The sequence below is a fragment of the Rhinolophus sinicus genome, chromosome 16, assembly GCF_057876585.1.
Source record: "Rhinolophus sinicus isolate RSI-liver-muscle chromosome 16, RSI-T2T, whole genome shotgun sequence".
NCBI lineage: Eukaryota > Metazoa > Chordata > Mammalia > Chiroptera > Rhinolophidae > Rhinolophus > Rhinolophus sinicus.
This window is the reverse complement of record NC_142516.1, coordinates 109,357,204-109,384,613: the sequence shown is the minus strand read 5'-3', so window position 1 is coordinate 109,384,613 and position 27,410 is coordinate 109,357,204. Positions and strand designations below refer to the sequence as shown.

Sequence of the window (27,410 nt, the reverse complement as noted above, 5' to 3'; positions counted from 1 at the left end):
CTAGTTGGGTCTTGTTTTTTGATCCACTCTGACAATATGTCTTTTACTTGATGTATTCAGAGCATTGACATTCAAGGTCATTATTGATACAGTTGGATTAATACCTACCCTATTTTTACTATTTCATTTTGTTGCCCTTGTTCTTTGTTCCTGTTTTTGTCTTCCCTGCTTTTTTTTCTTTTTGCGATTTTAATTATTTTATATTATTCAGTTTTTCTCCTTTCTTAGCATATCAATCAAATATACCTCATTTAAAAAAATTTATAGTGGTTGAGCTAGAATTTGCTATATACATTTATAACTAACCCAACTCTACTTTCAAACAATACTACATTACTTCTCAAGTAGTATCAGTACCTTTTAATAACAAAATACTCCTAATTCTTTCTTCCAATCCCTTGTATCATTGCTGTCATTCATTTCACTTATACATAAGCATGCATAGCACATATATATGTAAGCATGCATAGCACATATATGTATGCATGTGTGTATATACACATACACATAAGCATACATAATCAAATACAGTGTTTTTATTTTGAACAAACTGTTACTTGTTAGATCAATTAAGAATAATAAAAGTTTTTATTTTATCATCACTTATTCATTCCCTGATACTCTTCCTTTGTTTATGTAGATCTGAGTTTCTGATCTATATCATTTTCCTTTTCTTTGGAGAGCTTTGAACATTTCTTGCAGGTCTACTCGCATCAAATTCCCAAATTTTTGTTTGTCTGAGAAAGTCTTTATTTCTCCTTCACTTTCAAAGGATAAGTTTTCAGGGCATAGATTTCTAGGCTGGTGTTTTATTTTTCTCAACACTTTAAATATTTCACTCCACGCTCTTCTTGTTTGCATGGTTTCTGAAAAGTTGAATGTAATTCTTATCCTTGCTCCTCTATAGGTAAGGTTATTTCCTCTGGCTTCTTTCAAGATTTTCTCTGTCTTTGATTTTCTGCAGTTTAAATATGATTTGCCTAGGTACATTTTTAGGTATTCCTATTTGATGTTCTCTAAACTTCCTGGATCTATAGTTTGGTATCTGACAATTTGGGGAAATGCTAAGTCATTATTACTTCAATTATTGCTTCTGTTCCTTTCTCTTTCTACTTCTTCTGTATTTCTATTATATGTATTATACACCTTTTGTAGATGTACCACATTTCTTGGATGTTCTGTTGTTTTATTTTTCATCCTTTTTTCTCTTTGCTTCCATTTTGGAAGCTTCCACTGTCATATTCTCAAGGTCAGAGATTCTTTTCTCAACCATGTCTAATTTACTAATGAGCTCACTGAAGACATTCTTCATTTCTGTTACAGTGTTTCTGGTCTTTAGCATTTCTTTTGGATTCTTTCTTAGAATTTCCATCTCTCTGCTTAAATTATCCATCTGTTCTTGCATGTTGTCTATTTCTTCCATTAAAGCCCTTAACATATTAATCACAGATTTTTTTTGTTGTTTTTTTACATTCTTGGTCTGATAATTCCAACATTCCTGCCATATTGGACTCTGGTTCTGATGATTGCTTAACCTCTTTAAACTGCGTTGTGTGCCTTTTAGTATGCATTGTAACTTTTTGTTGAAAGGAGGACATGATGTACTAGGTAAAAGGAACTGTGGTAAATAGGCCTTTAGTATGTGGTGGTAAGATGTGGGGGGAGAGGAAGCATTCTTAGTATTATGATTAGGACTCTGTCTTTTGGTGAATCTGTGCCTATGGAATGTGAAACTCACCAATGATTCTTGGGAGTTTCCTCCGATAGGTGGGAGGGGATGGCTAGAGGAGTGTGGAGTTGGGTATTTCCCTTCGCTCAGATAGGTTAGGCTCTGATATAACCCTAACAGGTTAGGCTCGGTAAAATAATTTTTCCTGAAGGCAGCCTTGTTAAAGAGAAGAGAATGTTCTGGCATATTTCAAAAACGGTTCCTTTTCTTATCCCTGTGCCAGAAGCATAAACGGATTTTCTCCAATATTCATAGTGAGGACTTGGTAGAGATCCTGGAGGTAAAACTCACAAGAGCATGTGGGCCTCCCTGGAGTTTTCAACTCTCAGATTTGCTGCATGAGCCTCTGGCAATTCATTAATTACAGTTCAGGTTTTCCTACTCTGTTCTGGTTCCCACAGAGGTATCGGCTGGTGGGTTTTTGCTCTAGTACATTGTGATGCTAGTATCTGCCTGTCTGTCTCTCCAATTTGGGGGGAAATAGTTTGCCTTGTGAATTCACTTCACTCGCAAATCTAAGAAGAGTTGTTGACTTTTTCATTCCTTTCAGATTTTTATTGTTTTAGGCCAGAGTGAAGACTTCTAAGCTCCTTACATGTCAGACTAGAAACTAGAAGTGCCCCTGCTAACCTTTTATTAAAAACTAATAAATTACTTTGAAATCCATGCCAACACATTTTTACTTTAACTATCAGTATATCTTGATTTACAACTTTTTATTTTCCAAATTTAGATAATATAAACATTTGAATTTTGTCATACAATTTGGCATGCCCTTGTTCCTAACCAGCTTTTATAAGTCTTACTGTCCAACAACTTAAATCCTTTTTAAATTAAGAGTTGAATAACTTGTCCAAACCAGCCATTAAAATAATAAATAGGGCAAAGCAAAATAGCAGTTAATTTTTTTAAATCTATGATTTTGAGTGAAATATAAAAAACATGTATTATTAGATATATGAATACTGTTGCATTTATAAATCTGAATTATGTGTTTAAACTGGTAGTATTTGAAACTTCTAGATTATCTTTCAAAAGTATTATAAGATATACGTATACACATAATACCATGTAGCCCTTATTAAGTGGTATCTACAGTTGCTTAGTAGATAAAGAGAAATGTCCAGGAGCTTTTGTTATCTCTTTGTAGTCAGCATGAATGGTTACACAATTAATGATTTTGCATTACTGAAAATAGAAAATGTTCAACTGAAGGTCCATTTAAAAATATATTTATATTTTAAATATTAATCCTATAAAATATGTCATATACAGGTAAATAAATAGATTTTAACTGCATGTGACAGGTAATTGTGTATTTCAGATCAATATTATATACCCCTTTATATCCTTATTTTATATGTTTCATTTTTATATGAGAAACTTAAAAAATTCCATGTCCATTCTAAAGATTGGTTGCTTTGGAAAATACAGTGTTTTGGGCTCAGAAATAACATATACACTTTAAAGATGAAGTACTAAACCTTGTAGTTCACTGAATAATGTGGACTTATAAAGGATTCAGGAAGAAAACCTGAGCATTGGGTCACCCCACAGCAACTGACACTGTCAGTGGCCTGGCAACTATAGCTCTTGCAGAGATATTATTTTTATTTATTTTTCTTGCCAAAATACAATTTTTAGTTTCAATCTCATACACACACAGACACACACAGACACACACAGATACACACACACACACACACACACACACACAATTAGTTACAGTGGAGATGTTCTGAACAATATGTGTATGGAATGTAAAAAACAAGAGATGAGGGTAGATTTACATTAGATGTGTATAATATTAGAGCTCATTTTTGAATATTTAAGAGTATTATGATATGAAAGAATCATATTAAAGTTACAGTCACTGACAAAAATAAATTTATAAAACTAAGTTGAACTCAAGTGCATATATATGTGTCTGTAGAAATATATATAAATATACAAATGCTATAAATATTTATTATATCAATATATAAAGTCCAATTTAGTGCTCTAAATATCAAACTCACACTTGGTGATGTTTCAAATACTATAGTTCTAAATTACAATTTTTAACTCAAAAGTCCAACTCATCTCTTCCTGTGAACATTGAAAAACTACTCCACTGAAAAATTTGCCATGCTGAATGCTCATTATATAGGATAAATATGCACGTACACATTATCTGAAAATTAATAAGCTGGATTTTTAGAGAAAACTAAAATCAATATTCATCAGCCAATTTTCATTATTTACTATAGAATCTTTCTTTCTCATCTATGTCTGTATAAAAGCTGATCAAAATTCGAGTCAGAAGAAGCGCCAACTCATAAGACAACATGGCAATTTGAGGGTCTAATTATAACTAGAACATCTACTATTTTAAAATGTCTCAGAACCAGGAATTCACTTATAAAGACCAATATTAGTATTAAAGGGTAGATTGGAGTTACGGTGGAGGGAAGTATTTTGAGTCCTCATGATCTCCATGAGCCGCCCCTAAGTTGTTATAAAGGAACACACAATTTTAGTACGGAAGCATTTATCTTAGACTTAGTCACCCCCTTTCCTCAAGTTAGACTATCATCCCTATCCCCTCCCATTAAGAAATGCATGGACTGCACTTGACACTAACCCTTTTTTTCAACATGATAAATGCACTTAATATTACATTTAAAACATAATACAAAGGATGCTGTGTGTGCGTGTGTGTGTTTGTGTCTGTGTGTGTGTGTGTGTGTGTGTGTGTGTGTGTGTGTATGTGTGTGTCCAGTGGGACTGGAGTGCAACCATTAAACCCGTAAACTGAAATATTTTATCATTTACGGGTAAGGCTGGAATTCAGGATGGAAAGTTAACCACTAATTCTCAACTTCTTGTCTGCAGAATGCTTTAGGATTCACAATATGAGGGGGTTTTCTCCAGTTAGCTATTAACTGGCTCCAGAGATGTTTACCATCTTGATTCACAGCTGAAGAAAAAAGAAACCTGAAAAAGAACCCAAGAGACAAGTGGCTTTAAACTGCTGAGGATTTACAATTAAAGAGATAATTACAAAGAACTAAGATACCAAGAAAATATCTTTGATTGACGTGATTAGAATGGGAACCTGAAGAAGTAAGGAGGAAGAAACATTCAGTACTGCATATCTTTAGTAGCATATACCCTCAAACAACAATGGGGGAAAAGCTGATGAAACTACACAAAGATATTCTGGCTCTTTTGTTTCACTCATTAATGAAAAAAAAATCCACAAATTGCCAAAATCCACAAATTGCCTTCATTTAAATGATTAAGAAGTCATCCATTAAAAAAGTAAAAATTGTCAAAGAGAAATCATATGTTATTTTAAACTGAACCCATTTTGATAAGGTGCACTTTTAAATAGCAGTTTTGTACTATTGCAGTAATAGATCAGAGTAGCTATTTTCAAAATACTATGCAAAAGTTGCCATAGTAACAATGTAAATCCTTTTGAAATATAATTGCCTCAAAATTTATCAAGTAGAACATGGCATTCATCTTCAGAAAACTTTTGCATTTTCTTTTACAATATTATTATAATACTTAGTATTATTATACACATCTATTTCATTAAATGCTTTTCTTTATGTAAAATGACTGTTGAAATTATTGCCCTTTTCATACGTTAATCTCATCAGAAAGACTTCTATTTCATACTTAATAAAGATAATCTGAAAACACTAAGAATTCATCTGAAACAAGAACAGAAAAAAAATGCCCTTTCTTCAATGTATAATCATGACTATCCTTAATATTATTTTCTTACCTCTGCTTTTAAATAAATCTATCAAATAAGTATCTTATTTACACTCAGAATTTTGCAATGTGAACATGTTCACAATAGAAATGACACAGTAATATAGCTGTATGAGAAGTAAAGCAGAAAAAAACACAGGGAATTACAATTACAACATAAATATAGCTTACTCTTTGTAGTCCTTCATACCAATCATCTTGCTCAAACCAATCTGAAATGTAAGTCATCCAAGCCATAGAATGTTTCTATTTTAATCAAAGCAATTGGAAATTCGGCCTCACAATAGTCAGCACCTAAAGCAACAACAATGTGTTTCAACCAAGCAATTTACCAAACCTGCCTTGAAAAATGCTATTCAGAACAAGAAGCTAGATATGTACACATATTTCAGCTGAAACAATTTCAATAATTTACAAATAACAGTATCTGTAAAAATAATGCTAAACTGGAAAATGGAAGCCTATATTCCACTAAGAAAAGATAAATAAAACAATAATTATGTTATTGTATAGTACCAGAGAATGCTATAGCAAATATTGTATTAGGCTTAACAGTTTTCATTTTAGAAACATTTTTAGAATTAACTTTTGCAAGAAATAGGCAGATTATTTCTGAAAATTAACCAACTTAGTAATAAGGAATCTAGAAAAACTACAAAATAACAGGAAGCAGAAAATTAGTTCCACTCTCAACCTTAGGAGTTGGACATAAATATAGAAGAAAGCTTCAAGGTTAAATAAAAGTTATTTAATGACAAGGCCAATCCTATATATCTATTTGTTTCCAGCTGAGCTGATTGTTAACAGAAAATCAAAATCACAGGAATTTGATTTCATGTTAGTTTTACTCATTTCTGGAAGAAATTATTTACAGTCATACTAAATAAGAGATTTCTTGGTAATCCGGAGAACATTTGAACTTCAAAATATCCTCCTTAAAGTTTAGGTTCATCACCCAACATGTAACAGGTTCTCAGTGGTCTTTTCTTGACCAAACTCATCAAACCCTTATACTTCAGTGAAGTAAAAGGAAGGAAAGAAAGAAGGGAGGGAGGCAGGAGGGATGAGGGGGGCGGAAAGAAAAATAAAACAATTTGAGTACTTTGAGTGTTTAATATCCCAAAAGCAAAACAGCTTTTCTTCTGGCATAAAAAGACACACGTTGTATGATATAAATGTCACTATCAGCTGATTGAGAACAGCCTTATCGCTACTCTGAAAAAATTTATCAAATGCAATTTGGCACCCTTCTTCAAAATTCTTCTTCCTTGTTCTCTCTAGAAATATTTTCAGTTTCAGCTTGAAGCCTCAGGTGTGAAAATGCTTGGAAAAAGGATCTTGCTTCCACAGGAAGTTCCAGAATTGGTACAACCTCTTGCTTCATTTCTTTACATCTTGATGGCTTCCCCAATCTGGACCGCGCTTTCTGTCCTACCTTTAGGGTTCCCACAGAGCCTCTGGTTCCTGCCTCACTGCTCAGAATGTGAATTTCCTGCACTGTCCTACCCTGAAGAATTGCCCCCCACACCCATTGCTGTCTCTCTTGTCTACCGCTTATCTTATTTTGAGTAACAATTCTGTGCCTATATCCTGCCTTAAGATTTTCTACCCCACCTTGAACCTGTATCTAGCACTTGCCCAACAGCTCTAACTACCATGCCACTATTGCAGTGGTTCCAGTCTGTCTTCTAATACATTCAACCTACTTCTACCCAAGCCAAGCTCCTAAACTCCATTTCAAACTACCTACTGAACCTGGGTCCCTCAGCTTTTACCAGGTGATCTCAACATGAACATGTGTAAAGCCTAGCTTATCTCTTTCAAGTGAGGTTTCCCCTTTCTACCACTCCCAAACATTCTTTACTTTCTACTGCATTCCCCATTTCAGAGACTATCATTATACTCTAGACAGTAACCGGAGAAAGATTCAAAACATCAAGCTATCTTTAATTCTTTCATCACCTTCCCCTCCCCCTCCCACTACATTTGATCACCAAGTCTTTCAAACTATCTTGAAAGTCTCTTCCAAAGGCTCTTCTCTCCATCCCTGATGCCACTGTTATAGTGAAACCTCTCATCATGTCTTGTATAAACTAATAAAATAGTTTGCTTGCTAATCCCCTTACTTTCACTGCAACTCCTAAACATGTTCTATACCGTCATGACTTTAGCCTGAGCTGTCCTTTTTCTGTGAATAATGAGCTCTTTCACATTTAGGGTCTTTCGAGATCCAACTTAAATGCCCCTCTTCTTTGAAGCCTTTTCAAATGCACCAAGTCCCTTATCTGTGTGCCTTTAAATTTACATTTATATGTACTGGGTAGTGATTATTTATATAGACATAAATTGTGAGTTCCCCAAGGCAAAGGGCCATACCTTTACCTTATTCCTATTTGTACAGAAGATGCACAGTGTTTGTTGAATGAATTGACACCTGCAATGCTCGAGTTTGTCAACTAATGGCAGTTCACATGAACGGAAGGTACATGTTACTGAAATTTGGAAAGGGTCTCAAAAAACATATCCAAGTGACAGGTCATGTACTCACCAACAAGTGAAGTGGGATCATTATTCAATTCCTTGTAGGGAAACGGCTAACCAAATCATTTAAGAAATTGTTTTTAAAAGGGTAAAATAAAATGTAAACTTGAAATAGTAAAATTATTTTATAATCATTCCAGGCACCAGGTATATATTTATTATACCATTGTAAACCCAATGTTGTTAACATTAACATCTTGTTTAGAGGGCACCATAGTTCTTACGCTTTATTTCTTGATGTTTTTCCATGAGCACTAGTTACCATATTTGCAAGAATTAAGAAAAGAAAAATATTTCACAGTATGTAGTTGCAGGTAAAATATTATCTTGCATAGAAATATATATTTCTTGATTGTCCTCCAAGTATTTTGATGATCTGAGGGTAAACAGAATCTTGTGCACTTAGTATAAGAATGGCAAATAGTTTCCAACTCTCGCACTTCCTTTATTGGTTGCTTGGAGTACAGAGTGCAGAGTTGAAACCTTGAGCTCACCTCAGAGGAGAAGCATGTCATGGTCACTTAGCAGTTAACAGAGACAGGGAGGAGAGAGTCATGGTGGCACCTATTCCCCATCTTTACATCTGTGTATTATCAGTCCATGGGTCTTATTGACTAGCATAGTGTTAAAATCACAAATTTAACTTAATTCATAGTCAGAATATTCTTACTGCCTATAAGATTAGTGATGAAAGGAAATGACAATAATCAAAAGCTGAAGGTCACCATGATAAAGAAAATAAAGATAATGAAGTAAAATGTTTTGCAATGTCTGGAAACTTACTGTAGGCATTAATACCCAAACATGGTCTGGTTGCGGGTTCTGACCTTTTCATATATCTCCCTGCATCTATATATTCACCATAACCTCATTAGGGGAAGACTCTATGTCCCTGCCTGTTGCCTTTGGGCTTGTCACGTGACTTGTTTTGCCTAGTGACCTGTGGGCAGAAGTCAGAGTGTTCCAGGTCCAACTCTGGCTACAGGGCTTGTTTCCATTCCCATCTTTGTGCCTCTGCCATCAGCTTGAGCAGAACATTCCATACCTCACCAGTCTAAGAAGGATGACACAAGTCACAGAGCTGCCTCAGACAAATCTCTGATCTCCAGCGAGAAGCAGAACCACTCAGCCAAGTCAAATCTGGCCTCATTGATTCTACATTGAGACTTTTTCATCTAGTTTTATCTGATATCTCAGACCAAGATGTGGCTTAATCCTCTGAAATTTTGGCATTTGCAGCCTATCCTTTCCGCTACTAAATTCATCCCCTCTGAGTAATGTCTTCTTACCCATTGTACTATCTGCAGTTATACTCTCTTAGTCTGCCCTTGTCTCCGTTATTGTACAAGACAGCAATGATATTTATTTAAACTTCCCAACAAACTAGAATGAACTTGCAAAATAAGCACAAGCCATTGCTTGTTCAATCAAACAGGGTAGAATCGAGTATAAAATACATGGGAATGCTCAAAATCATTCTCTTTCATGTATCTGTATCTAACCTGTCTAGAACCATTGTTGGGTATGTTAGAGGAGAGGATACGGTTGTGAAATAGAGATTCTAGAAATATAAATATTCCTTATGCTGCGGGTGTCGCACAAGTTACACTGATCTGGGATCAACTGTCTGCCTATACTGACTACGGACAGATACTCCTCTGAAGGAATCAAAATGAATGGCAGACAGCTGTCAAAAGTATAACACTACAGTTTGGGACAGTTGTCCATCCAAACTAGATTAAAACCCTACATAAAAATGTAAGAAGGAAGTCTGAGTTAGAGAGCAGAGAAACAGTTTACTAAGTGTACTTCAAATAGTCATAATAATTCTGTATTTTTAAAAGATTGTTAGTTATAAGACCTTGGCTTCCAGCAATGGCAGACAAATATATATTTTCCACTTGTCCCACTGAGGACAACTAGAAAAGGTGAATCATGATATGTAAAATCACAGACTAAGACGGCAAGTCCCAAGAAAAGTCCAAAGACTAGCCAGGCACTTTTTTTTTTTTTTTTTTGGTGGTGGTTGTGGGGTGGGAGAATGCTACACTTTCCCTAAAAGGATTTGCTTGAATAAATGTAGTGACTGAAATACTGAGAAGCCATGGAGAGCTTCTGGTAATCTCGTAAGGCTGGCGGGGGGAAAAATTGGAGTTCAGATGCTGCCAAGGAAAAATGATCTAATAATGGGTTCCTTTCAGGAAGAACCATCTGGGTTTACACCTTACGACTAAGAAAGAAACAGAAACAGACTGAGGCTCAGCTTCAAATGAATTCATTCAACGATTGGAGTAAGGTGATCTTCCCTACCCTAACTTTTCAAAAGCAAAAGTAAATTATCTCTGGAGGAAGATAACATTAAATTGTCAGGTTGCAAAGCAATCAAGGGAATTCCAAAGAGTAAGGAGCCCCTCTATGAAGAGAGAAAACACACTAATGGTTTCACCTTTGACAGGGCATGGGAGAAAGAGGTGACTGCCATAAAAGAAGAAAAAAGAATCAGATAAAATTGTAATTAATTCCTTAAGGCCAATGTGAGCTAGAGCATCAGTCTAGAAGCGGAGATCCAGGCAAGCTAGGTTTGCACTCACTTGTAAGATGTTCTCCACAGGCCTTAACTGGGTACTGAGGAGGAGAAAGGGAGGGGGGACAGAGGCAATTAGCCTCAGTGGCTCAGACATGTAGGAAGCAATTGGCTGCTGATAGTTGTCAGGCATGAAACACTATACTTCCCTGAATCATTCTCTCATATGAAGCAATATCCCTCCTCGGGGGGGAGGAAACAAACAGCCTCATTCCCCGGGAAAATGGAGAGGAGTAAAAGAGAACCTCATATACCTCTAGAGAGGGGCAGAAAACTCTCCTTCCTGACCCTAGGAATTAGGCAAAGATCCACTACCTCTGGGAGAAGGGAAGAAACAAAAGCTGTCTGCCCCTACGGGGTGGGCAGGAACATCTTAGGCTCCCACCCTGTACCAAAACACAGCACAGATCTGCCACTGTTTGAGGAGGTGCAAAAAATTCTCTCCTACACCGCCACAGATACAAAGCAGAGTTTGGCTGCCACAGAGGGCGGCTGGGGAGAGGGAGACACAAATCCCCTCCAAGAACCAGCTTCCCCCAATCTGCGAGATAAAAACTGCAGTATAATCATACATTGGGATCCTATGCAACAATTAACATGAGCTATATATACAAAATGATGAATCCGATAATGGAATTATGACTGAAAGTCAAATATAAAAAAGATATATATCAGATGATTCCATTTATAGAAAGTTAAAAACAAGCAAAATTAATCTACGCTATTAAAAGTAATGAGAGAATTTTCTTTGGGGAGAAGGAAGTAGTGACAGGAAGGTGCCATGAGGGGGATTTCTAGGAAGCTGATAAGACTTCCTTTATGCTAATTATGCTAATAAGCAAATTTAGCTGCTACAAAACACTAAATTGCACATTTCTGTGGTCAGCATATAATCTAAATAAGAAGAAATTATTATACACTAAGAATATATAGCAGTGCTTTCTAATACTAACAAAATTAGAGGTGAAAAATCCAAAATGAATTTGTGTGTGTGTGTGTGTGTGTGTGTGTGTGTAAAATAATTGGATTGTATTTCCTAATTTCACTTGTATACTTTTATTTATCTTTTTATGTTCCCCTTAGAGTTTCCAGACCCACTTACCACCCCCAGCCATCATATTTCAGAAGGCATTAACTTAAGTCTTTCTCTGAGATATAGCACTAATACTTCTTTAATCTACAAATATTTTTAGAAGCAATGTCAGAGACAAGCAGATGAGGAAGGTGAACACAAAGATTAAAATCTTATAGTAGGAAATGAGCAAAAACTGAAGTCTACCAAACAAGCGGAAGGACACTGAGATGGACTAGATAAAGGACATGTGTTTAGGGGTCCAAAGGACACCAACATGGAATTTACTGACTGCCATTATCACCAACAGCAGATGCCTGTTAATGCCACATCCATAGTAGAGCCTCTCACTCCTTAATTCCCACTATTCCACAGGGAATGGGCATACGAGCAGAGCTCCACAAGCCTATTCCTAGATACCTGACAAGATCTGAACAGACAAATAGTTCCCATCCCGGCACTGTACACTTTGACCAGACCTTCCAAAGTATTAGATAGCTACATCCTAAAAAGAAATTGAAAGCTCATCCTTGAACAATAAATCCATACAGCTGATAACAATCTCCAGTTATCAGTGATTCTAATCACTAAAACAAAGTGACAAAGTAGACAGTATATTCCTCTTTAGCTTAGGTCACATACTATTTGTAATGTGAAATTACAAACAAAATAGTTGAAAATGAAGTATTCTTACTGGAGTCAGAATATATCCAAAGTGAAAATTCAATGAAGACTAAAACTGAAAAACAGTACCTGAAATTTATATCTTAATGAGTGAGTTTATTAGCAGGTTGGATATAGCAGAAGTCAGTATTACTACTGTGGAATATAAATAAATAGTACATACAAAAACTAATGCATAGAGAAAAAAGAGAGTGAAATAAAATAGAACAGAGCATAAAAAATAGACTATGCTGAAAAGTTAGACAGATATAATGGGAGTCTAAAAAGGAGAGGAAATATAGTAGAATCAGTATTCAAAAAGATAGTGAGACATTTCCAAAATTGATTTAAAAGAGTGAAGTTCCTAAAGCTCAACAAATCCAAGCAGGATAACTTGCACATCACAGTAAGATGCTGAAAATTATAGACAAAGAAAAAAAAATTTAATGGCCACAATATAGTCATAGACGGGTCTTGAGATTATTATGCTAAGCGAAATAAGTCAGGCAGAAAAAGTCGAGAACCATATGATTTGGTTCTCGTGGGATATAAAACTGAAAGCAACAAAGGAACAAGACAAACAAATAAAGAAACAAAAACTCATAGACACAGACAATAGTTTATTGGTTACCAGACGGTAAGGGGGGAGGCGGGTAGTAGATGAGGGTAAAAGGGATAAAAAATATGGTGATGAAAGGAGAACTGACTCTGGGTGGTGAACACACTATGTGATATATAGATGCTGTCATACAGAATTATATACCTGAAATCTATGTAACTTTACTAACCATTGTCAGCCCAATAAACTTTAATTAAAAAATAAATAAATAAAAGAATAATGGGAAGTCAAACACAATGGAATGACATTTTTAAAGTTATGAAAAATAACTACACACCTAGAATTCTACACTCAGTGAAAATAAAACTGAAGACAAAAATAATGCCGTTTTCATACAATAACAACTAGAGAAATTGTGTTGGTCTGAACTAGAAAAAATTACTAGAGGGAGTTCTTTCGGCAGAAGGAAAATGATCTTAGACAGAAACATGAAAACATTAGAGATAATGAATATCACAGAAAGGGGAAATATGTGGTGAAATATAACTAGATATTAACTATACAAAACAATAATTATAATGGTATAGTTTAAAATATTTTTAGCATTAAATTAGATGAAAGCAATGTAAAAGGTGAGATCAAGATAAATGGAGTTAGTATCAATGAAGAGGTAAAAGTAATCATTTGTTTTAACTGTAATGAGGCAGTTACATGATAGAATCTCTAGGGTAACTAAAAAAGAATAAATAAACATTATTAACAAGTTAATCACGGGAAAATGCAATTAATAAAACACTTGTAAACAAGAAAACCAAAGCTTGATTGTATATGTAAATCAAATTATAACAGTTATACATTAAATAAGTAGATTACAATTAAAAGTTAATTGGCAGACTTAAACTCAACCATATACTCTTTCCAAGAGTCACACTTTAATATAAGGTTACAAAATGGTTGAAAAGCCAAAGAACAGAAAATTATATAATACATAGTTATTAAACAAAAGAGAGCTATTATATAAATAATAGAACAAATTTTAAGACAAGAAATACTACTAAGAGACAGAGTGACATTACTTAAGGATAAAATGGTGAATCAATTGAATGATACGAAAGTCCTGTAATTGTTTCTACCCAAATGACATAACTTAAAAATATATAAAGCAAGACTGACAGAATTAAAGGAGAAACATACAAATCCATAATCATAATGGAAGACTTTAACATATCTCAATAACTGATAGAATAAATAGAGAAAACTTCATAGGAGTATGAAAGATCTGAATCCAATTGACATATAGAATACTGTACCCAACAATGACAGAATTTGTACTCTTTCAAGTAAGCATGGAGTAATTACAAAAATAAACCATGTGCTAAGCTATACAAAAACCTCACCGATCTCCAAAACATTAGAATCATTCAGAGTATATTAATATTTTCTGGTCATCATGGAATTAAATCTGAGAGCAATAAGAGAAGAATAATTAGAAGATCCACAACTGTCTAGAAATTAAACAAAGCACTTCTAAATAATCCTTGGATCAAAGAAGAATTAAAAATGGAAATAAAATAATTAGCACTAAATGGCAAGCCACAAGAAATAGAAATATGTGGATTACTGCTAAAGCAACGCTTACAGGTAGAGGACTACAGCCTTAATTATATTTTAGTTTTTAGAAAATAAAGGATGAAAATCAAAGATTAGGTTTCTATCTCAAAAAACTAGAAGAGGAAAGCAATAAAAAAAATGTGGAAAAAAGAAACACTTCTAAAAAAGAGTGGAAGGCCTTATTTACGTTTATAAACATACAATAGAGAAAATCAACTAAACCAAATGTTGGTTCCTTTAGAGCAACTTTTAGAAGACCGACTAAGAAAAAATAGAAAAAGTACAAATATCAATATCAGGAATGAAAAAGACATCACTATAGAACATACTAACATTAAAAACAAAAGAGTAAAAATATTACAAACACATTTGCAATATAATAGACAACTTGGAAGAATGAACAAATTCCTCAAAAAAATGGTATGTTACCAAAGTTGACGCAAGAATGAGAAAATCTAAGTAACTTGAATATGAGTATGAGTCTACATTTATAACTTCTTCACAGATAATCTTCTAGCCCAGACACTTTCACTGGTGAATTTTTACAAATATTTAAAGAAGAAATTTTATATAAACTCTTTGAGGGTTTGGAAAAAACGGAGTAACTTATCAATTCCTCATATCCTGCCAAAACCTGAAAAAGACTTTACAATAAAGGAAATTACAGAGCAATCTCTCTCATAAATTAAATGTGAACATCCTAAACAAAAGAGTAGAGATATAATATGTTAATGTGTTTGAGGATTTAATATTGTAAAGATATAAATTCTCTCAAATTAATCTATAGATTCAACGCAATCACAATAAAAATCCCAGCATGTTTAATGTGTATGCATGTGTGTGTATGAAAATTGACAAGCCAATTCTAACATTCATATGGAAATGTAAATGCCCAAGAATAGTTAAGATAGTCATGAAGAAGAAGAAAGCTAATGATTTATACTCCTAGCTATCAATACCGACTACAAAGCTATAATAATTAAGACAGTGTAGTACAAATACAGGGATACAAAAACTGACTAATGGTACAGAATATGAGTCTAGAATAGATCTCTTTGTATACTGTTAACTGATTTGTGTTAAAGGTGATAATTCTGTAAGTTGGGGAAAGAATAGACCTTTCAATAATTGCTTGTGGGTCAACTGAATACCGTTATGGAAAAATAACCTCAATCTTACATAAAACAAAAAAGACACCAATAGCAGAGAGATTGGATATCGAAATATGTAAGGTAAAATATTAAAGCTTTAAAAAAACTGATGTGAATATCTTGTCTTTGGAGCAGAAAAAGATTTACTAAACAGGACACACATAAAAAAATGCAAACCACAAAGGAAAAAAATTCACATATTGGAGTATATTAAAGTAACAAACTTCTTTTATCAAGACATCGTTAAAAAAGTGAAAAGCACGAGACGGAATGGGAGAAAATATTTACAATACATGTGATTAAGCACACCCTGATTAAGACCCTGAAAGTAAGCAGTCCTTCTGTTCTAAACTATATATATATATATTTATATATATAAAAGATCCTCATGTAAATATATAGTAAGGCAAATTCAGATATTAATTTATTGTTTTACAACCCTATGAGCATTTAAGTAGAATCTTTTCTAAATGTTAAGTACTAATGAGGAAAATTCAGATTGGCATCTTATCTCACCACTGCCCTAAATTCTAGAAATCAGTGGTACAATAACTATGTTAAACTGAACTATTGTGATCTTGCTAGTCTATAAACAGCCAAAATATCAGTCATGTATGACGGAAATACAAACAGAATGACACCGTCATAAATACAAGGATTTAGAAGGCAATTCACCCATGTTATCTTCCTTAAAAATTACTTGAGTAAAAACTACAGGCTTTTGAAAAATTAATCAAAATGAACTTTAATATAAAAGTTCATGTAATTTAAAAAAATACATTAAGCAGAGAAACCTGAATATCGAAGTTATGTTTATAAAAATGCACATGTCAAGAATAATTATTGAAAGAGAAGGCCAATAATGTATAAGTTAGTTATAAAAATGTAAAACTCTCAGATTGATTTCCTAGGTACTGAGATTTAGGAAAAAAAGAGAAGAAAAGAAATGTATGATAAATATCTCATTTTACAAAGGTAATCAATAGACATAATTTGTTTCTTGATATTTGGGGAGAAATAGATTGAAAGTATTTTTATAATTTAAAAATAATCATATTTTTAAAATTTTTAGGTTTTATGTTAAAATATACCATAAACTTTGTCGAAATTTTTTAAAAAGTTGATAAAAATATATGAACATATAAATAAAACATGTTAAATATGTAAGGAGCAATTATAAATCAGTGATTTGAAAAAGTCTCTGTAGTTAAACTAAAAGGTATATTGTAAACAGTTATGTTCCTGTATTTTTAAATATATATTTTAAAATATATATATAACACACACATAATAGACACACAAACACATACATCCACACACATTAAAAACTAAAACAATAAACACCACAAGGTTGGTTATTTAATAGTTAAAAATTTATAATTCTTTTCACTTATTTATGTTTTCAAAAATGTTAATAATCACTTCTCAATTCATTCATTCACTCAACAAATAACTTACTGAGCACCAAATATGTGCCATCAGGCACTGAAGATAAAGCACTGCGCAAAACAGATAAAAATCGTGCCTTTTCAGTTTTTATTCTTGTGGGAAGAAATCAGGAAATGAGCAAAACAAACAAGTAAATGACGTATATTAGAAGAGAATTTGTGGTGTGGACAAAATTCAGGGAAAGAGGATAAGGGGTTCTGGAGATAGAGCTGACACTGCAATTTTTTAAAAAATTGTATCGGGAGGCCTCCCTGAATTGACACTAAGCAAAGGAGGTGAGAAGGCAAAATACAAAGATATCTGATCTGAAAGCGGTAAGCAGAGGGGGAAACTAAAGTGGACTCTGAGACAGATGCTTCCTGGCAGGTTTGAGAAATAGTAAGAAAAATCAATAAAAGTGTACAAAATGCGTATTCAAAGGTTAGAGACATATCAGGATACAGATTCAAGGTAGTTTTGTTGAACTCATCTGTATATTCCTCAGAATTTTGTAAATTTTCTTAATAGAAATATATTGCCTGCATTAATAAAAACAAAGCTCTAAAAACATCTTGTTGAAAAGTCACTGTTTAAAATTTGAATACACTATATGCTCAGAGCTTTGCAAAAAATATTTTTTAATTATATAATTATTGTGTTATTATTAGAAACACTTTGGAAACTGCCAAAAAAATGGATTTTTTTTTTTTAAAAATAAGCCATTAGCCCACTAACTTGAGATCTTCCCCTGTCTGGTGTCCATAATTCTAAATGACCACTATTCTCACTGTGACATGTAGAGCCATAGTTACCAAGGATGAATACAATTTTAAAGCTTTTTATATCAGTGCATCTCAAAATGGGGCTCTCAGGTCTCTTGCATCACAGTTAACTAAAAAACTGGCTAAAAATATAGATTCTTGGATCACACCCCAAAGCTAGTAGGTCAGAATCTTGGGGTGATCTTGCTTTTGAACATCACTCCCAGGTGATTAATATGCACAGTAAAGCTTCAGAACTACTTATTTCAACAGTAGTAAAGATAACTTAGCAGAAAAACTATCTCTGGTATCTTCTACTGACTGAGCTTAATCTCTTAAATTTCTGTCACTCCTAAGTGTAACTTCAATGCACTTGGTATGGCGTTTTACCTAAGCGTTCCCAACATATGTCAACTCATGATGTTCTTAAAAGCTTAGACGAAAAAATAGGTCACAACAAGTACAGTGTTAAGCTACGTTAAAATCCTGGATTATGTAGCATATAGAAAAGAATAAGGTCATTTTGGTAGTTCTAGTTTGGACTCACAAAATGACCACTTACTTATACCACTATGAATTTGAATCTGTCAGTGAGGCGCAGGCGTTATATGTAAGACCAAGACACTGATTCAAAGATGTGGCAAAATGAATGCAGTTATCTTATCTCCATCTACGTATTTCTTTTTATGCTTTCCTACATTTTAACCACCAAAATGAAAATTATATGGACTTGAAGTATGGAATTAGATTTCTCTAGGTGCTTGGAGGATTACAGAATCTCTTAAACTGGAATGGGGAAATGCTTTTTAATTTGATCAAAGAAGTAAATCACTTTTCTTGAACAACAGGGTCATTCACATACTTTCAGTATGACCATTCTGAGAGAGTCAACCCAAAAAAATAGAGGAGGGGGGAAATCACATATTGTCACTTATAAACTAAGAAGTTAGAAGTAAATATTCCATTAAGAGAGCGACATTAGGATGTAAATATCATAAAAAGATATAGGATTATTTCTATAGTAGAGCATGGAAAAATATGTAGGCTTATTTTTCTAAATGGGATCATTTCTCATGAAGGAAGACTTGAGAAGCTAAGCCATGAATTGTTCTGTAAACCTGAGGATCCCTGTCCCCTTCTAACTAATCTGTTTTGTGAGTTAGATTTTTGTACATTAGTTTTTCACGCAGGCTGCGGTCTTTATGCCTACCTGTCTGTGGAAATCAGGATTCCCATTTGGCAGTCACTAAGACTGGCATTTTCATGTTCTGGGAAAGAGGTGCTAAAACATTATTTTGGCATGTCAATTGAGAAAAACCAGCCAAGGAAATCAAATGGATTTAAAACTTGAAAGCGTTAAAATGAAAAGAAACAGCTCATATAAAGTCACTAAATCTGAAAATGTCTTTAAATATATGCATCGACACATTGACAGAAGGCCTGAAATAAATCCTGAGGTTTGGTAAGTAAAAGGTTGTATCAGCTAAGGCAGGGCCAATACATGGGTCTGATAGCTTGCTACTCTAGTTGATAGTCCACCTGTCAAAAATTATGCCCTTAGCCAACATGAAATTCCCCCTAAAGATGAACCAATATAATTAATAATGAAAGTGAGACTTAGGTCCAAAAAGCTGCTATTGAAATGTAGATGCTTATGAAATGTATCCATTCTTATATTCTCAGGAATGAGCTTATTTATTTAACAGTTCCTGGTACTCCCAAGAAAAGTTTCAAAAGTGGAATTGGACATGAACATTACCAGCTTATGAAGTGACAAGGTCCAATGGCACAATGTACCCTATATCAGTGCTTCTCAAACTCTACCTTCAGGAGACCCTCTTGAGGCTTATTAAAATGCAGATTCCAGGGCCCCCCTCAGAGATTCTGATTTGGTAGGGCTAAGGCCTGAGAATTCACATTTCCAACAAGCTCCCAGGAGATGCTGATGCTGCTGGTCCAAGTTACACTTTGAGTAACTGGACTCTAGCTGGCACCTGGTACCAAAGTATTAGAAAGTCTAGAAAAGAAAAGCATCCAACTTCAAAATATTACCTAATGGTAACCATAATCTAGGCTTCAGATGTAACTTCCGAAAGCTTCTTATATCTAATAATCTTAACATTCAATGGTAGATGTGATGGCTATGTACACTTATGTACCATTGGGGTGCATTCGGATAAAGAATTTCTAAGGTAACTGGATCCCAAAAAGTAAGAAAAGACTTCACAGCAAAACTTAAATTGTATGATTAATATTACTGAGCAAATCAAAAAAGTATACAAATTGTGGGAAAACACTTTTTAACTAATGTTTTAAGTAAACTTTCTATATGATGAGACCAATCATGAACATTGTTCATTGTGTAAATAATTACTTTAACATTACAAAAGTGATCTAAATCTTAATTACTCAAACTTTTCAATGGCTCACTTGAAGAAATATAATGAAAGAGAAAATCATGGTGATATATTTCGACCTCTTTAGGGAACAGCACAATGCTGAGTGTCAGAGGGAAGTTCTAGACCAGCTTTCACATACACAAATTTTGAGCAGCACAATCTTTGTGTTTAGTGACCTCATCTACAAAATAATGGTGTTAAATTAACTGGTCTCTAAGGATCCTTCCAGCTTAAATTCTGAAGTGATTCCTTCAAACCTGTTACCTTAAAAATAAAATCTTGCATAACTCTTTCCATTAAGACTCATTCATAATGTTTTATCTTAAAGGACCAAACTTAATTAAATATTACCTATTTCTTAGTAATTCTTCAATTTTCAAGACTCCATGTGGAGCTGTTTTATATTAGAAAATGCAAGTCTTCCTACAGCATATCAAACATGAGTAATCTGTGTAATAAGAATTATTTTCTATTTTCTAATTTGAAAGCAAGTTTTTTGTGTGTGTGCGCAATATGAAATTGAACTTATTTTACATTACTGCAAATAAGCCTGCCTGGGATACTGGTATATGCTCACAACTTAGCCAACAATTTGGAAGAAGACAATGAGCCTAAGCATAAGGAAATTAATTTAACAAACTCGACTGTTAGTTCTCCATGTCTGAGCATTCGAATCTGTAAATCTGTAAAGCAAAAATCTGATATATTGAATGTTGTAACATCCTCACCAAAGCATGGAAAATTATTTCTTACATCTTCTGATAGCGTTTTCCTGAACATACACTTATATATTATCCCTATAAAAGCAAGTAACACTGATAAATTATCACCTATATGATATTATTATAGAAGATGTATATTACTATCTGTTTCTATTACACACACACACACACACACACACACACACACACACACACACGTTAGACAATTAAGTTCATGAACTTTCCACCATGTAAGTGCATGGTGTGTGTGTGTGTGTGTGTGTGTGTGTGTGTATACAGATATGCAGGGTGCCCAAGAAATGTATACACATTTTAAGAAAGGACAAAAACAATTAAAATTGTAATATTCAATATATAGCGATAACAAAAGATGAATACAAGTCATGTTTGACTTCTGCAATTACAAGAGGTGCTCAAAGTGGTTACTGTCAGCATCCAGACACTTCTGATTATGGAGAACTACGGCTTGAGCAACGTTGACCAAGGTGTCCACTTGTATACATTTTTTTTTTTTTTGCCACCCCCAGTATTTCTTACATTAGGATGTAAAATTCCAGAGTTTTAGGAGATAATTAGGCAACTAAATCACACTTTGTAAGTAAGTACATGTAAAGTAATAAAAAGAGTTTTATCCTTATATTTAAAAAAATTATCTCACTCAAATAGTTGATTATGTGACATCTGTGTACAAATACCACCTGTGGCTCCAATTTCAGGTTGCCTTTTTTACAAAGTCTAGCCTATTTAAAATGTTTAAATTTCTCTTCAGTTATGTTTGTCTAGTCACTGAAATCAAGTGAAAACAACCTCAACCTTGTCTCCTAATGTGGCAGCCCATATTGTATCATGAGAACTTTTGAAATCTTTCCAGTCAATCATAATGGGATTTTTTTTCTTCAATATACAAAGGTATAGGTCAAAGCTGGTCATTTTACAGTATTTCCCTAACAAGTTTTATAACCAAAGTTACAAGTCCTTCCTGAACATTTTAAGTAACCTCAAGTAAGAAAAAAAAAGGTTTCCTTCAAGTTTTGTTTCTCTACAGAGTAAATTCTTTGGGGGAATTTCTACAGTTCTCTTCAGGTATCCCTATCGAATTTCTTGCTCACAAATCTCCAAGGAATAGTCTCATCAACAGTGAGAGAATAATGTGGATGTGATTATCATAGAACACAGCATGGTTTTGGATATTGAAAAGAGCCAACCAACTCTTAGTTTAATATATGTTTCTGACACGACAGAAAAGAAGGAGTCAACGCAAATGAGAAATCTCTCCCAATCTCCTAACACAATTTCTGGGATTAAAATACCCTCAATGAAATATCTGTTCTGAAGACACACTGGAAGCTACATAACCTTACTTTAATATTTTAATCTGCTAAATGGAATAGATATACAAAATATAAAATGAGATAATTTGGCAATTGCAAAAAGTAGAAATAATATTTTTATTACCTCTATGGCTGGGTAAACTGGTTATTCAGTAATCTGATAAACTGTTATCTTCCTTGCATATATCAGATTTCAAATAAATTCTGGACTATAGGAAAGAAATGGGAATCCTTCAAAATTGTTTGAATTTCACTGTAATCTTCATTATAGTTACACAACGTATTAAAATTAGGTAGTCTGGAGAATTTGCACATACTTTATTGATAGTGATAATCTAATCATTCATGTTGGATTTCTAGTTTCTATCAGGGAAAACAAACAAAAATAAAACTATTCCTACTCTTCTCTGAGTAATTTAAAATCTGCCACTGACTTACCTATGCCCTGGCCATGGGCAACAAGGTAGAGTCTACAGAAAACAATGAACAAAAATGCTCTACCCCTTATAGTCCCTCTACTAGGGGCAAAGGAATATAAAAACATTTTTTCCTAAACTAAATTAATTTGTGGCTTTCTAATATATGGAATATGATGTGACTAATGGGTAACAAATTTTTTAGTACACTAGTATTTAACTATTAAAAATAAAAAGAATGAAGAATTTTAAAACTTTTAAGTAAATATATTTAATGTTTTTTGTTGTTGTTTTTTCAGAGATACCTACAGCTCTTTAAGTATTTCTATTAATATAAACACAGGAAAATCAGATCAATATAAAGAATAAAATGCAACTACCCATTTTATATAGAGTAAGTTTGTAGAGTTCACTTAAGAAATATATGATTTTTCTTTCCATGTATGCCCTTTGAAATAGGCAATTGGTTCATTCTCATTTGAAAAATTTCCCAGGAACCATTAATGGAATGACCTAAAACTAGCATTGTAAGGTTAATCTCTAAACAATCCACTAACGCATGTTTCCCAAAATTTTGTTGAATTAACTGACAACTTTTCATAGTCACTTAATTACTATACTTCATTTTATATCATGGAACAGGAAAGATCGTCAAACCACTTGTCTCAGATCTTAGCCTTCACACAGGTTAGATATAACTATGCCCATTTTCTTGCACACTTAGGCCAGTGAGGCAGAATCTCAAAAGAATGTAAGACAGCACTTTTTCTATAAGGGCTGTAATCATTACAAACCCAGCATCAGCTCCCCTAAAGCAGAGCAGTGATAAGACAACACCCCACAACAGGCTGTGATCAGTGATAATCACATGGAGATAATTCTCTCACTGTTGATGAGAGCATCAGCTCCCCTAAAGCAGAGCAGTGATAAGACAACACCCCAAAACAGGCTGTGATCAGTGATAATCACATGGAGATAATTCTCTCACTGTTGATGAGACTATTCCTTGGAGATTTGTGAGCAAGAAATTCGACAGGGATACCTGAAGAGAACTGTAGAAATTCCCCAAAGAATTTACTCTGTAGAGAAAGGAAAATTTTTCTTACTCAAGGTTACTTAAAATGTTCAAGAAGGAACTGTAACTTTGGTTATAAAAATTGGTAGAGAGATGAGTTTCTCTGAAGAATATTTCTGAAATGCTCAGACAACGAAAGATTCAGAAATGTAGTATTTCTCTTCAAACCCTTGTTAGACTCCCATAAATAAAAAACATACATATGGGAGTTACAAAAACAAGTGTGACTTATTTTTTATGTATGATCAAAGTTATCACTGAATTTTATTCAAATCAATTACTTTTAATTAGTATAATAAAAAAGTCAGATCAAATTTTTGCCCCTTTTAATAATTGCATGCAAAAAAAGTCTTTTTTGGGGGTGGGGGGGAAGGAAAAGCCTGTATTTTTTATGACTTACTTAACATACACTATGTCTCTCGCATTCAATACCGTCTGTTTTCTGAAATGTCTCCTTTTTAATCACAGCTTTCTTGGTACAACCTGAATATTAAGACCATCTTCAAAGGGATGATAGATAGATAATCAATACAGAAGTGCCTGGCGGGCACAATAATAAGAATCACAATCTAGACTCCAGACAAACATATACTTAACCTTAAAAAATAAAAACAAACCAATGTTTCTCGTAATGGTCACAGTTTACACTCCAGTGGCAGTTGAGATTTATAAATGTTGGCAGCTTGTTGCACAGCGTAATAACCAGGTGTGTGACTCTGAAACTCAGGGGAGTCACCCACGATGCATCATCGTGTGCAACGCCCTGGAGGACGCATGAAGCCACAGTCTGCGATCCTCGCAGGGCTGTCCACGGCCCGCTCGCACAATGTCACACCGCTTCAAAGATCAGTCTCCCCAGACCGCGTCTGCCCAGGCAAGTCCCCTGCCGCCCGCCGGCTCCTTACCTGGAAGAGGCGAGTGCAGCGGCGGACAGCAGAAGGTGCTGAAGCCGGTGCGGCGGCGGCGCGAGCTCTGCAGACGCGCGGACACGCCCCGCCCCGCCCTACTCCCTGCGCGCCGCGGGCTCCCGGGCGGCGCTGCCCGGCCGCGGGTTCCGAGGGGCAGGGAGGCGGGCTCCACACGCCAACGGCGGCGCCCTGCTCTCCTGGTTCCGCTTTTACATCCTCGTGTCGCCCACCCTGCTCGCTGATTGGAGCGTCAGGGGGAGAAGCGGAAGTAACTCGTTATCCAGGAGACCGAGAGCGCTAGAGGTGGTTACCTAGCAACGGGAGGTCTGCGCGAAATCCCTGGTTCCCAGGCTTTGGGCGAGGTTTCAACGGCTTACCAATGAAGCTGAAAGTGGAGGAAAACAGTGAGCCACCAACGTTCTCACTAACTAACGCGTTCCACATACCGAGTCTGCCCTTTCGAGGTAAATGAGAGAGTCAAATATACAATAAGTAAATCACCCCGTCTTCTTGAGGGGCCTGGAGGAGGGAAGTGAGCCTCCTTAAGAAGCAACGCTGCACTAGTCCACCTGGAATGTGAGTGCAGAATGCTGCCTCCTGCACTTGTTTATGGTCTCATTGGGCTCAAGTAGCTCTGCGGGAGACCCCTTTAGACCCGACTATTTGCCTGTCGTAGTGGAGTTGTATGTAGTTCATATACGGGCCTTCAAAATGTGCAAAACTGACATTTTCCTTGTAAAATCTGGTTGAATGAAAACGCTTGGTACTGTCATTTCTATTTTCTTCATATCCCTGAAATATCTTCACTACCTAAGACCTTTATCAAACACACGGGAGAATATAAGCCTTCATATACTTGGAATAAAGTATATTTAATAACATTTATTGAGCTTTAATTATATGTCAGACTCAGAATAGTTAATGAATGGTCTAATCCAAGGAGGAAAATTCCCTGGACATAATGCCTACCCTCCTGTGCCACAGACTCCAAAGTATTTCCTGCTGATTGTTTCCTACAATGGCGCTTATTGTATTTTGCAAATTAAAGTTTACTTAAATGTTACGTTTCCACCTAGGCAATAAACTTGTTAAAATCTAGAGTCAGTTCTTACAACTATTCCATACAACTAACAAAGTGCCAGATGAATAGCAGACCTTCAGTAAATGTTGGATAGATGGATGGATGGATAAAATAATAAATTAGCACATAATCTACCAAAGAAAGTATAGAGGGCAACAACTAAATATAATTCAATGTGCGAAGTTCCTCATAGGGTTATATAAAAGTTCTGTGAGATGATTCCACATGAAAGAGGGAGAAATTTTTCTTCCAGTATATACAGAGAAACTTTCAATGAGTGATATTTAAACAGGAACTTATTAAATAAATACATTTCACCTGATGGAAAGGGGGATAGGGACATCCTATGCAGCAGGAACAACATGACTAAAAGCACAAAGTGGAGGAAATGCGTGATTGATACAATTGATTTTGACTTGTTTACTTTCTCTGGAGGACGTGAGGATGGGTACTTGAAGATATGATGGGAAATAGAAATTGGCTAAAGATTAAAATAGGAAAATAAGAAACCAGATTGAGAAGGATATTGGACTCCCTATTTATGCTGTACTTTAACCTCTAAAACTAGGGCTTTTTCTTGAAGAAAGATATCTTGGAAATGTTGGAGGTACATAAGGAAGTGAAAAACATGATCGAGTAGGAGAAAAATGCAGTAGTTCATGCTGATTGCCTGAATTGGGACAATGAAAATAAGAATGATGAAGAGAGAAGATCACAAGAAACATAGCAAGGAAAATAGACTATCGTTTCCTTTTATGATTGATATTGCTAAGTACAGTGCTAAATAGTCGATAATAGACTTGAAGAGAAAAAGTGGTCAAAGATAAAATACCTAGCTTGATCCATCGATTGGGTAGAAAGTCTTTTATGTCTAATTGGCTAATAATTGCTCCAACTCTCCAGTTAAGAATCATAAAACCAAATGAAATGTTAGAAATTATTTGTTTATGCATTCACAATTTAAAAATGAAGGTATTGACACTTAGAAAGTTATAACTCTGTCAAGTTCGTACAGCTGTTTTAGTAGCAGAATTGATATCATGGTCCCAGACTCTCAATTCAGTACTTTTTTCCCTTTATTAATATTATTGGGTTCATTCATTTTGAAAGGGAGATTTAAACAATCACAGATATAGTTAGATCTAGAACCCAGAGGAATAATATAACCTAATTTCTGAGGATAAGATCTCTAATTTTCATTCTTGTATACAACAAATATTTAATGTGCTCTCATCTCACAAAAAAATTGTCAGTCACTCAGGCTGAAAGTTTCAGGGTAATCACTAGTTCTTAACACTTAGAATACATAGAGTTCTTCCCGATTAAATTTAAAAACAGAGTGATTAGGTGAATCAAATGACTCTTGTCAATTCATCTGTGTGAGAGCAGTGGCTTTGAAAAAGTGTTCAATGCTGCTTAATGTGGCAAATGCCTTTCCAGTGGATGTTCTAAATAAATAAATAAATAAATAAATAAATAACAACCAGGAAGAACTTCTTAAACTTAAATTTTAGAAAAATTTAACCAAAAGGTCTCTAGCTTCACCTAAATGAAAAGTCCTCTCACAATAGTTTTAATGTAAAAATGGTAAGAGAACAGCAACAAGCATGC

At 34.6% G+C, this 27,410-nt stretch overlaps 1 protein-coding gene across 8 annotated transcripts in view; it reads right to left on the bottom strand.

The window, feature by feature from the left end:
- The window catches only part of WDR17 (WD repeat domain 17), a 93,550-nt gene extending 68,623 nt beyond the window's left edge, over positions 1-24,927 (bottom strand). For 3 of the 8 annotated variants that reach the window (XM_019749461.3, XM_019749462.3, XM_074329895.2), the window contains exons 1-2: positions 24,716-24,926; positions 5,669-5,791 (exon numbers count right to left, since the gene is read on the bottom strand). In XM_019749461.3, the coding sequence (XP_019605020.3) occupies positions 5,669-5,734 (66 nt within the window). In that variant the 5' untranslated portion in view covers positions 5,735-5,791; positions 24,716-24,926. Of the gene's footprint in view, positions 1-4,543; positions 4,706-5,668; positions 5,794-24,715 lie in introns of those variants that run through there. The other 5 variants (XM_074329894.2, XM_019749466.3, XM_019749465.3 and 2 more) reach the window with 4 other exon arrangements.
- Between the last annotated feature and the right edge of the window lie 2,483 nt (positions 24,928-27,410).